At 53.0% G+C, this 12,067-nt stretch overlaps 1 protein-coding gene across 3 annotated transcripts in view; it reads right to left on the bottom strand.

The window, feature by feature from the left end:
* The window catches only part of PGS1 (phosphatidylglycerophosphate synthase 1), a 50,808-nt gene that overhangs the window by 20,569 nt on the left and 18,172 nt on the right, over window positions 1-12,067 (bottom strand). For 2 of the 3 annotated variants that reach the window (XR_001003285.1, XR_001003287.1), the window contains exons 3-6: window positions 6,938-7,037; window positions 5,769-5,958; window positions 4,190-4,368; window positions 900-1,421 (exon numbers count right to left, since the gene is read on the bottom strand). Coding sequence is in view for 1 of the 3 variants with exons in the window: in XM_011955685.1 (XP_011811075.1) it covers window positions 900-1,421; window positions 4,190-4,368; window positions 5,769-5,958; window positions 6,938-7,037; window positions 8,940-9,017 (1,069 nt within the window). In the remaining 2 variants the exon portion in view is untranslated. Of the gene's footprint in view, window positions 1-899; window positions 1,422-4,189; window positions 4,369-5,768; window positions 5,959-6,937; window positions 7,038-8,939; window positions 9,018-12,067 lie in introns of all 3 variants that reach the window. The other variant, XM_011955685.1, reaches the window with a different exon arrangement.

Raw genomic sequence — 12,067 nt, 5'->3', positions numbered from 1 at the left:
CAAAAAAACAAAAAAACTAGCCGGGCAAGGTGGCAGGCACCTATAGTTCCAGCTACTCGGGAGGCTGAGGCAGGAGAATGGCGTAAAACCGGGAGGCAGAGCTTGCAGTGAGCTGAGATCCAGCCACTGCACTCCAGCCTGGGCGACAGAGCAAGACTCCATCTCAAAAAAGATAAAAATAAAAAAAAAAAAAGTAGCCAGGCGTGGTGGTACAGGCCTGTAATCCCAGCTACTCGGGAGGCTGAGGCAGGAGAATCGCTTGAACCCAGGACGAGGAGGTTGTGGTTAACCAAGACTGCGCCATTGCGTTCCGTCTCACGGCTAAGGCATGTTCCTCTCCATCTCTTAGGAGAGGTTACGTCACCACATCTTTACAACTGCCACCAAATGATGTGACCATATATGGTCTTTGATGCATAAAAGAGACGGATTTTACACAGCTGAAATTCACTTCTTGGGAGGCAAGGCAGGCAGACCACTTGAACTCAGGAGTTCAAAACCAGCCTGGGCAACATGGTAAACTCCCATCTCTACAAAAATACAAAACTTAGCTAGACGTGGTGGCACACGCCTGTAGTCCCAGCTACTCAGGAGGCTAAGGTGGGAGGACTGCTTGAACCGGGAAGTGGAGGTTGCAGTGAACTGAGATCATACTACTGCACTCTAGCCTGGCAAACAGACCAAGACTGTCTCAAAAAAAAATAAAAATCCACTTGGGGAGACGAACGCTCTCCTCTCCCCAAGTCACGGGACAGCTATGATGTGCCTGCAAGGGCTGCTGGGAGGGTAAGAAGGGAGAAGGGCAGTGCTCTAACAGGCAGGTGCCAGGGCTCCCCCACCCCCTGCCCATGCTTGTGGCTGTCCCATGCTAGGCCGTCCTCCAGCCAGCTGCTGCGCACCTTTGGCGTGGAACGTCCAGCCCCTCCGCCAGTACTCCTGCAGCTGGACCCGCTCCTGCTGTCCCAGGCTGCACACCTCGCTGTAGAACTGCCGCTCGATGTGCACGTAGGCCGCTGGGATGGCGCCAGCCACCCCCTTGGCCCCAAAGAAGCCATTCACCTCTGGTGAGGCCAGCAGGATCTGGTACTCAGCCCGAGTGCCCAAGACCAGGTCCATGTAGGCCTGGGTCAGGTTGAAGTAGCCAGTGGTGAGGTAGATCTTTGCACCACGCTCCGCCTCAGTCAACAGGGTCTCAGTAACAATCTCATCAATTTGAATCTCGAAGGGCTTCATCTGAATCAGCGGATAAATCCAGGTGTCAGGGGCCGGTCTGCGATCCCCAGCAGCTGCTGCATCTTCCTGGGTCAAAAGGGAGTTGCTGTGGAAGGTCTGGGCATGCAGCATCTGCTGGCGGGTCCTGGCTGAGTTGATCACATCCATGACCCTCTTATTGGCTGCCTTGCAGTACTCGGCCCGGTCACCTAGAGGAAGATGTGAGAGAGGAGTGAAGGGAAGAGAAAGTTAGGATCTGGACTCTGCCCAGCTCAGGGGACGGGGCATGTGACAGGTAGGTGCAGATGCTACAACTGGATGTTCACTGAACACACGCTGAGTGGGCCCAGGACCCCAAGCCCACAGCGAGGCTCCTCTGGGGATACAGTTTGCCCAAGACAAGGGCCTGGCCCACAGCAGCCCACACTCAGGCAGAAGTGAAAGGCATGTCAACCTGTCAGTCCAATTACAAACAAGTTTAAACCCAGGCAAGACAAACTGACAGGGGGAGAAATCAGGATAGTGGTTACCTTGGGGGTAATTCCTTGCGGGGGGACACACAGGGGGCCTCCAGGAAGCGGGTCCACTAGGAACAGGTTCATGGCTGTATACTTACAACTGGCGCTCGGGGTGCATGTTCTACTTCAATAAGGAAGCTCAGTCAAATAAAGACATACAAGTATAACCAAAAAAGGAGCGTGCGTACTCCACAGACGGGGTCACAGGGAAAGCCTTGGATAAACACCATCAGCTTGGATAAGCACATCACCATGTGGGAAAGCTTCCCACAGCAGTGACAGCTCCTGGGAGAGAGGAAGAATGGGCAGGCTCAGGCTCTGCATGGGGTGCCCTTTGTATTGGGACAAGACACTGGTGACAGGTAATCATGCAGACACACTGAAAGGAAAGATGCTACTATCAGACAAGATAAAGCTGAGAATTAATGAGTTAAGCACCCAACTCAAGAAGACAGGGGAAAGAAACAACAGAATATAAATAACCATGAATACAGTATAGGGAAGCAAAAATAAAGAACAGGCCAGGCACAGTGGCTCACGCCTGTAATCCCAGCACAGCACTTTGGGAAGCCGGGGCAGGCAGATCACCTGAGGCCAGGAGTTTGAGACCAGCCTGGCCAACATGGTGAAACCCTGTCTCTACCAAGAGTACAAACATTAGCCAGGTGTGGAGGTGTATGCCTGTAACCCCAGCTACTTGGGTGGCTGAGGCTGGAGAATCACTTGAACCTGAGAGGCAGAGGTTGCAGTGAGCTGAGATCGTGCCACCGTACTCCAGCCTGGGTGACAAGAGCAAAAAACTCCATCTCAAAAAATATATGTGTGTGTGTGTGCGTGTGTGTGTGTGTGTGTACATATATGTGAGAGTGTGTGTGTATGTGTATATATATATATACACACAAAAATAAGAATAGAAATTACTAGAATGAAAACGATACAAAAATGGAGAAAAATCAACTGTCGAAAGCTGATTGTCTGATAAAGGATTGACAAAACAACAAGGCTTTGGCAAGGCTGATCAGGGAAGTGAAACAGGGAAGGAGGGCTGTCCCGGGTCATCCTTGCCGGCTTGCACGGTCTGAGCTGAGAGCAGGGACAGACACTCAGTGCCTTTCAGGGCTGGGCTACAGAACAAAGAGAAGGACCAGCCCGTGCAGGAGTCTGGACTGTCGATGCCAGCACCCTCCGGGGGAGAAAGGAGTCACACTGCCGCATGCTGGACAGGGCTGCGGGAGGGAGGAGCGCCGGGGCCCTCAGCACACCCTGAACCTCTCTGTGGACTCACATTCTCCCAAGCACAGCTGGGCTGGAGTCTCCCCACTCCTGTTCCGATACTGCTGGCTCTCATCCTGGCCTAAGCACGGCCTGTTTTCTCTCATATCCATGCCTGGCCCGTTACATTAGACCAGGGATCCACACACATTTTCTTTAAAGGTCAGATGGTAAATATTTTAGGCTTTCTGGGCCAAAAGGCAGAGCTGAGGATGCTAGTCAGGCGCTCAGCAAGAGAGATGCAGAGCTCCACAAGCTCTTTATGGATGAAATTCAAAACACAACAGTAGTAGCTGAGCATGGCGGCGGGCAGAGCATCACACCATCACAGTCGGGCTCTGAGGCCCAGGGCTCCCCTAACACAACGACAGGGCTTCCCCCAGACGGCCCACTTAAATGCTTCCATTCTAGGTCCACAGGACTCGAAGAGTTCTTCTCCCAACAAGGTCCAAGTTCGGCTCCTCCTCCCCAAGTTCAAATCCAGCAAATCCAGCAGCAGCCCTCTAAAGGCCATGGGGGAGCCATAGCCACAGGAATCACAGGAATGCAAATGGCCCAGAACACTCACGCCAGGACCTGCCTGGATCCAGTGGGCAGATCTGAGAGCTCTTACACTTCACTTTCCAGGCAGGGGGCCACAGAGTTCAAGGGAGCTGGGAGTCACAGGCCCAAGTGATAGGCTTGGGGAAATGGGCCCTAGGCAAACAGCCGCTGGCCTGGTTGCTTCCTGTGATGCAGGGCAGGCTCCTGGGTCCCTCACCCAGGCACACGTGTTCACTGCTGAGTAGCTACTTGTTAATTACTTGCTAATTGCATCCTGATCTGAGTTTGTCACCCGCCCCCGCTAGTTCACCTGAGACCTGGGTCACCAGGACACGCCGCTGCATACCCTTGCCTGAGTCCTCCTCACCTGCATCTTCCCTCCCTATAGTGCAAACCTGAGTGATCCTGCCTCACGAGTAGGAGTCCCAAGCCCACGCTCCCACCTTCCTGGGCCGGCTCTCTCACCCACAGAGCATGACTGATGGTGAGTCACATCTGTCTGGCTTTTTCAAGGACAAAAGCAGAATGAAGCCCTCCCACCCAAGACCCCTATGCCTGTGGCAAGGCCACCCAGAGGTGTGCTCTCCTGGGCCCTCACTCCACCCCACCCACAGCCACAGAAGGGTGTCAGAGGCAGCCCCTACCTTTGTAAGGATGCACCATCCCATCCACGACCTGCACCGTGTCGTCCCCCTGCAGCTGCAGGGACACATCCCCCACTGCATCCACCAGCTCCGTGAAGAAGTCGGCAATCTCCACACAGTCCTGCAGGAACACGTAGCGGTCCTGGCGGTTGGTGAAGTAGGAGTCACTCAGGTTTGCACTACAGGAATGGAAGACGCAGGTTCTCAGGTGAACTAGCAGGGGGGTGACAAACTCAGGTCAAGATGCAGTTAACAAATAGCTACTCAGCAATGAACACGTGCAAGAGACAAAGCCAGAGTCGATCCAAGGTGACACAAAGAGTGACCCACGGGCTCCTCCTCTCAAGGAGCTGACAATCTAGCTGAGAAGAGGAGACACAGACACAGAAAGCCAGCTACCCGTGCAGGGCTTGTGTCTGCTTGTTTGTCTTTTTTTTTTTTTTTTTTTGAGACAGAGTCTCGCTCTGCTGCCCAGGCTGGAGTGCTGTGGCCGGATCTCAGCTCACTGCAAGCTCCGCCTCCCGGGTTGATGCCATTCTCCTGCCTCAGCCTCCCGAGTAGCTGGGACTACAGGCGCCCGCCACCTCGCCCGGCTAGTTTTTTGTATTTTTTAGTAGAGACGGGGTTTCACCGGGTTAGCCAGGATGGTCTCGATCTCCTGACCTTGTGATCCGCCGTCTCGGCCTCCCAAAGTGCTGGGATTACAGGCTTGAGCCACCGCGCCCGGCCTGCTTGTCTGTCTTGAGACTGTCTCATTCTGTCGCCCAGGCTGGAGTACAGTGGCATGATCTTGGCTCCCTGCAGCCTCCGCCTCCCAGGTTGAAGTGATCCTCCTGCCTCAGCCTCCCGAGTAGCTGGGGTTACAGGCGTGCACCACCACACCCAGCTAATTTTTGTATTTTTAGTAGAGACGGGGCTTCACCATGTTGGCCGGGCTGGTCTTGAACTTCTAACTTCAGGTGATCCCTCTGCCTCAGCCTCCCAAAGTGTGGGATTGCAGGCGTGAGCCACTGCGCCCGGCCCGTGCAGGGCTATTTATCAGTGCCCATGTTTGTTTTTTTTCTCTGTCCCACTAAGTGACAGCTGCCACTGGTACCGTCCCAGAGCAAGGATGCAATCAAGGGCTTTCTCTCAGCACCAGCAACCCAATCCTGGTCCCAGGAGGGCCTGTGAAAGGGCCCACATTTATCAACCCAAGGACCTGGACTTCCAGGTCTGACTCTTGTTTATTTTTCTGGCTCTGTCTACCTGGCAAAGTGACTCATCCTCTCTGATCTGTTTCCACATGTACACAGTGAGGAAAATACTACAGAGGGTCACTGGGGGTGGGAACAGACAACACACCTGAGTGGCCAGCACATGCTAAGTGCCCAATCAACAGTGGCTTCCGCTCAGTCCCTGGGGGTTTCCAGCCTCAGTGGCAGAGACAGTGCCAGGGAGGTGCTGCAGGGGCACAGCAACCAGACCTATAAGTAGGTTCTCCAAGGCTGAGGGGAACGGGTTTCCCACTGTTCCTATCCCACTGCCCTCCAGCCTGCAGAGCAGGAAGGCAAAAGCACCGACGGTGGGAAGCACTCACCCGCTCAAGATGACGCTGTTGTCGAAGAGATACACCTTAATGTGCTGGAGGCCAATGGTCTCGTTGAAGCGCTCAGGGATGAGGAGCCGGAGCAGCCCACGGAGGTGCGGCGTGTGAAAGAGGGAGACTCGGACCTGCTCTGGGAACCTCTGCAGAAGCGGGAGCAGCATCGTGCGAGAGTTCTTCCGGCCTGAACACAGGACAGAGAATGCAGCAGTTGACTCACAACAGGAAGGCATCCTGCCTCCAGTGAGGAGCCACCTCCACGTGGCCTCGCCTTCACCTGTGCCATCCACCTGAATCAGTCACACCATATGGGGCTACTCCTAGCCAGGGGACTCCCGGGCCAACCTCTGTCCTGTATGCTGGCCACATCTCAGGCCTGGAGTGCTCAGCATGGCAGATGCCTGCTCTTTTTGCCACCTAGCACCCATTCACCCTCCTCCTGGTAACTGCACCCAACCTCCTCCTGGGGCACTACCCCACCCACTCTCAGGAGAAGACGACCCTACCCACCTTGCCCCTCACCCCCAGCTCCATGGGGGAGCACACAGGCCTGGGCTGGACTATTCGGCACAGTCCAAGCTCCCGGCTGGGCACGCCACCATCAGGCCACTCAGGAACTTTGACCGGATTCTCAGGAAACCAGACTCTTTCAAAGGACAAGGTATCACAGGGAGACAAGCCTAAGCCACCAGGGGCCACCACACAGAGCCTGAGAAGGAAGCCAGGCCAAAGAAAACAGCTAGCAGATGGATCCTGGCGACACAGCCAAACCCCAAATCACAAGCCACCCAAAGCAGATCGGTCACAGGAGTCCAAAAGTCTTTTTGCCTAAGGCAGTTTTTCAAGAGACAAAGTCTGGCTACATTGCCCAGGCTGGACTCAAACTCCCAGCTCAAGCAGTCCTCCCGCCTCAGCTTCCCAGGCAGGTGGGACCACAGGGCGCGCCACTGCACTTGGCTCCTGCCTAAGCTGTTTTTAGTCGGGCTTTCAGTCACTGGCTGCAGAATAAAATCCTAACTCACACAATCAGGCATCCTGGGCCAGCTTGGATGATCTTCAAATAGCCTTGTCTCTGCCTGGGGACGAGGGGGTGACAATAACTCCTCTTGGAACTGAGGATCTGACACAGGAAGCATGAGGGGCCAGGCGTGCATGCCACCTACCTCGTGAGCCCCGCGTGAAGTCTAAGAGAATGGAGACCTTGAGATTTGAAGGAAACTTTGCTTGGAGTGACTTTTCTAGAGTACCTTCCAGGCAGTCCACCTACCAAGAAAGAACACAGAAGAAGAGAAGATTAAGACCCAAAGAGGTGTGTGTATTTAAAGAAAAACCAAATGCCCCATCGGCTAGTGCTCTCGTCATCTTCTCCAAAGATAGGTTTGTGCCATCAGCACTCGGACACCAACACCACAAAAACTCCCTGTCTGAGAGCCCCTTCTTGATCATCAGAAGCAGCACCCAGGGGCCCTGATCGGCCCAAGCCTCCAGGAATGGAAGGGGACCTGCAGGCAGAGGCGTGCTGCCTGACAGCCAGCCCATGCCACCCTGGAAACGCTACGACACCAAGTCCCACGTACATTTCAACACAGACAATCCTCACAGACAAAACAAACAGCGCCCTCCTCGTAAAGAGCGCTTAGTAAATATTTGCCAAATGAATGAATCCAAGACATGGCCTGCCCACTGGCCACTCTCCGCAGTGCAGACATTCCATTCTTCTCCCGTGAGAACACACAGGCTCCCAGGCTTGCAGTGGAGGGTATATCCTTAAAAGAGAGGGAGGCGGCCAGGCGTGGTGCCTCACGCTTGTAATCCCAGCACTTTGGGAGGCCGAGGTGGGCAGATCACCTGAGGTCCGGAGTTCAAGACCAGCCTGACCAAAATGGAGACCAACATGGAGAAACCCCATCTCTACTAAAAATACAAAATTAGCCGGGGTGGTGACGCATGCCTGTAATCCCAGCTACTTGGGAGACTGAGGCAGGAGAATCGCTTGAACCCCGGAGGAGGATGATGCGGTGAGCCAAGATCGCGCCACTGCATTCCAGCCTAGGCAACAAGAGTGAAACTCCGTCTCAATAAAAAAAAAAGAGGGAGGCCTCCTTCCTGGGAGAGGCAGAGAGGGGAGGACAGCTCATATGAACCCATTGCCCCTCCCTCTCCACACTCCAATCCCTGTAGCTCCCACCTGTAACTCTGAACAAGGACAGACCAAGAAACGGCACTAACTCTGAGCAATGGGCCCATCCGTTTCACTATACGGAGCGGAAACAATCCCAGGAGACCAAGAGAAAGAAGTGATCTCATTCACAGACTCACTTCAGCTGAGCCTCAGCTCCCGCCATGCACCAGAACCTGCGCTGGCCCCAACAGCTCATACAAACCTGGGGACTGCTGGCTCCTTCCCACCCACCTATCTCACTGTAAGTGACAAGGATGGCACAACAGCAAGTCCAAGGGGAACAAGGCTGGTCGCAGCCCTGGCACTTGACACCAGCCCATGGCAGAACCAGCCAGCCAGCCCAACTTGCACTCAGGTCCGTTTGTCCAGTACAGGGTCAGAAAGCCTTTTGTGTAAACGGCCAGAGAGTAAATATTTGGAGCTTTACAGACCAGATCTCCGCTGTCACAACCACCCAGTTCTGCCGCTGCAGCATGAAAGTGACCACAGATAATACGCGAGTGAGTGTGGCTATGCTCCAACAAAATTTTATTTACCAATACAGAAATTTAAAGTTTTCATAAGTCATAAAATACTATTTTTTTTCTTTCCCAATTATTTGAAAATGTAAAAACCATTCTTTCTTAGCTCACAGGTCACACCATAACAGGTGGCAGGTCAGATCTGGCCTCCAGGCCACAGTCGGCCAAGCCCTGAACTGGCAGGCAGAGCTGCCTGGGACCCTGTGTCAGTAGGAGGACACTGCCAGTGAGGCCAAGAAGGCCCAGACCAGGCCTCCCCACGCTCTCCTCACCAGGCCCTCCCCACACTCTCCTCACCAGGCCCTCCTGACATGCCCACATCTGGAGCAACAAAAATAAGAGCTGGCTCTGACATGGAGGCCAAGGAAAGGCAGCTCCACACCAACTCCATGGCACAAAAAGCTGTGGCACGTTGGGGCCCATTCACTACTGCTGCCAGGACCATCTCCCCATAAGCCTTACCAGTTCCTGTTCCAAAGGACCTGTCCCCAGGTAGAGGGATGCCATCACGACCCGCCTCTTGGCCACTCTTATCTGCCCCTGAGAGAGGAGAAAAATCCAAAATTCAAATTTATCATTTTCATGGTTCACTACGAAAACAGAACCCTTTGACCTGGCAGGCAAATCCCACGCCAAGCTGAACTATCCTATGTCTCCACCAATTAATATTTAAAGCAAGCTCGAAACGCGTATGGTAACCTCCTAAATAAGGTCCCACAATCCTAAAAAAAAAAAAAGCCTACAAAGTAAAGCAAAGTCTAGACCAACTATAAAATGCAACACGGCCATTAAGAAGAATGAAGGCAGGCTGGGTGTAGTGGCTCACGCCTATAATCCCAGTACTCTAGGAGGCCGAGGCAGGTAGTTCGCTTGAAGTCAGGAGTTCGAGACCAGCGTGGCCAACATGGCGAAACCCCATCTCTACTAAAAACATAAAGATTAGCCAGACCATGGTGGCACAGGCCTGTAATCCCAGCTACTCAGGAGGCTGAGGCAGAAGAATCACTTGAACCCAGGAGGCAGAGGTTGCAATGAGCTGTGATCACACCACTGCACTCCAGCCTGGGCAACAGAGCAAGATTCTGTCTCAAAACAAAGAAGAATGAAGGCAATCTATGCACACTGCCACGAATGTCCACAATGGATTGCTGAGCCAAAAGCAAATAACCTGTGCTCCCACCTCTTACGCCTCACTCCTGCACAAAGCATGCAAGCGCGTACACTTGTGCGTGTGTGTGTGTTTGTGTGTCTGCAGAAGCATGGAGAGAGCAAACTGTCCTCCAAAAAGCAGAGCTCAAAGGAAGGGGAGTATGGACACAAACCTGCCCTCTTTACCTTCTACCCATCTGCAGAGTTTCCAATGTCCATACTGAGCATGCATCACTCTTGAAACGTAGATGGACAGGTATCCAGACACGTGAGCAGAACACACCAGTGCCCCAAGATGACACCCCAAATCAGTCCTAACAGCCAGGGGCCTCTCCCTAGCAGTCCCACCCCAAAGGAGGCAGGGGTACAAAGAATGGCAGAGGTACAAAGAATGGCAGTGCTACCAAAAGATACACAGGAGACCCAGGTGAGAGGGAGGCAACTTCACATCTACCTGCTTCCCTATCAGAAGGAACATCACAGCCCACCCTGCGTCGTCAACACAGGAAGACAGGCAACTTGACTAGACAGAAACATGAACAATCACTAGGAAAGGCTTCCGGACAAGGAAAAAACAAAGCAACTTCCCAAGGTTGCTATTTCCTTTGTTTTGTTATGAATTAAAATAGATGTTTGTGGGGGTAATGATTACAAAGAAAGGGAAAAATAAATAAGGCATAAGCCGGGCATGGTGGCTCACGCCTGTAATCCCAGCACTTTGGGAGGCCAACGCAGGCAGATCACGAGGCCAGAAGATCGAGACTATCCTGGCTAACATGGTGAAACCCTGTCTCTATTAAAACAAAACACAATGCCGGGCGAGGTGGCTCACGCCTGTAATCCCAGCACTTTGGGAGGCCAACGCAGGCAGATCACGAGGTCAGAAGATCGAGACTATCCTGGCTAACATGGTGAAACCCTGTCTCTATTAAAACAAAACACAATGCCGGGCGAGGTGGCTCATGCTTGTAGTCCCAGCACTTTGGGAGGCCAAGGTGGGCGGATCACAAGGTCAGGAGATTGAGACCATCCTGGCTAACACCGTGAAACCCCATCTCTACTAAAAATACAAAAAATTAGCCGGGCATGGTGGTGCGCACCTGTAGTCCCAGCCAGTCGGAGGCTGAGGCAGGAGAATGGTGTGAACCCAGGAGGCGGAGCTTGCAGTGAGCCGAGATGGTGCCACTGCACTCCAGCCTGGGCGACAAAGCGAGACTCTGTCTCAAAAAAAAAACAAAAACAAAACACAAAATATTAGCCGGGTGTGGTGGCAGGCGCCTGTAGTCCCAGCTGCTCGGGAGGCTGAGGTAGGAGAATGGCATAAACCCGGGAGATGGAGCTTGCAGTGAGATGAGATCGAGCCGCTGCACTCCAGCCTGGGCGACAAAGTGAGACTCCATCTCAAAAAAATAATGAAAGACAGAAAGACAGAAAGAAAGACAAAGACAGAAAGAGAGAAAGACAGAGAGAAAGAAAGAGAAAAAAGAAAGATTGAGAAAGAAGGCATAAGACAATTTAGTTCAGGCAACCAAAGCATATCTGACTGTTTACTACAAGATACCAGGTCCTACAGATGTTAACGAAGGCATGGGGACCAGGCAGAAACCAGCACTGTCCTCCTTCTCACTGTGTGCCCTGGGAAGAAACATGTGCTACTCAGTGTGACATAAACTAGGAGAATCTGCCCACACTTCAGCGCAGACTGCAGGTTAAGAAGGCCCCTGGTGTATTCTCCACCTGCTGGGGGGCAAGCCCCTCTGCCCCTTCCTGCTCTCTGCAGGCCCACCCTCCTCAGACAGGGCCCGACCTCCTGGCCAGGGGATCACTACATGGAGACAGTCAGTCATCCTCCCAGAGTTGATTAGGACAGAGAAGAATTGCCTTTGAAAAACTTGTTTCTTCAGGCTGGGCACGGTGGCTCACGCCTGCAATCCCAGCACTTTGGGAGGCCGAGGTACGTAGATCACCTGAGGTCGGGAGTTCGAGACCAGCCTGACCAACATGGAGAAACCCCGTCTCTACTAAAAATAGAAATCAGCCAGGCGTGGTGGTGGCGCCTGTAATCCCAGCTGCTCAGGAGGCTGAGGCAGGAGAATCACTGGAACCCAGGAGGCGGAGGTTGTGATGAGCCGAGATCGTGTCACTGCACTCCAGCCCGGGCAAATTCCATCTTAAAAAAAAAAAAAAAGAAAGAAAGAAAAGAAAAGAAAAACCTGTTTCTTCAAGTCGAGGAGAGAATCAAGTAGGAGCAAAGAGCCAACAGTTGCAGCACCATTCAGTACAAACAAAGATGCCCAGGACAGGTAAGCAGTGCAGGGAGGCGGGTGAGAGGGGAGAACAAAAGGACACGCCTGTGTGCACACACACAATGCACTCTGAATGAACCAGTCAAGCTAAGCGTGGATCAACAAACACAACAAGAGCACAAAAGGGAGAGAAAA

This window comes from Colobus angolensis, unplaced genomic scaffold (genome assembly GCF_000951035.1).
Source record: "Colobus angolensis palliatus isolate OR3802 unplaced genomic scaffold, Cang.pa_1.0 Scaffold1, whole genome shotgun sequence".
In the NCBI taxonomy this organism is placed as follows: domain Eukaryota; kingdom Metazoa; phylum Chordata; class Mammalia; order Primates; family Cercopithecidae; genus Colobus; species Colobus angolensis.
Note: the sequence above shows the minus strand (reverse complement) of the source record. Positions and strands in the feature narration are given on the sequence as shown.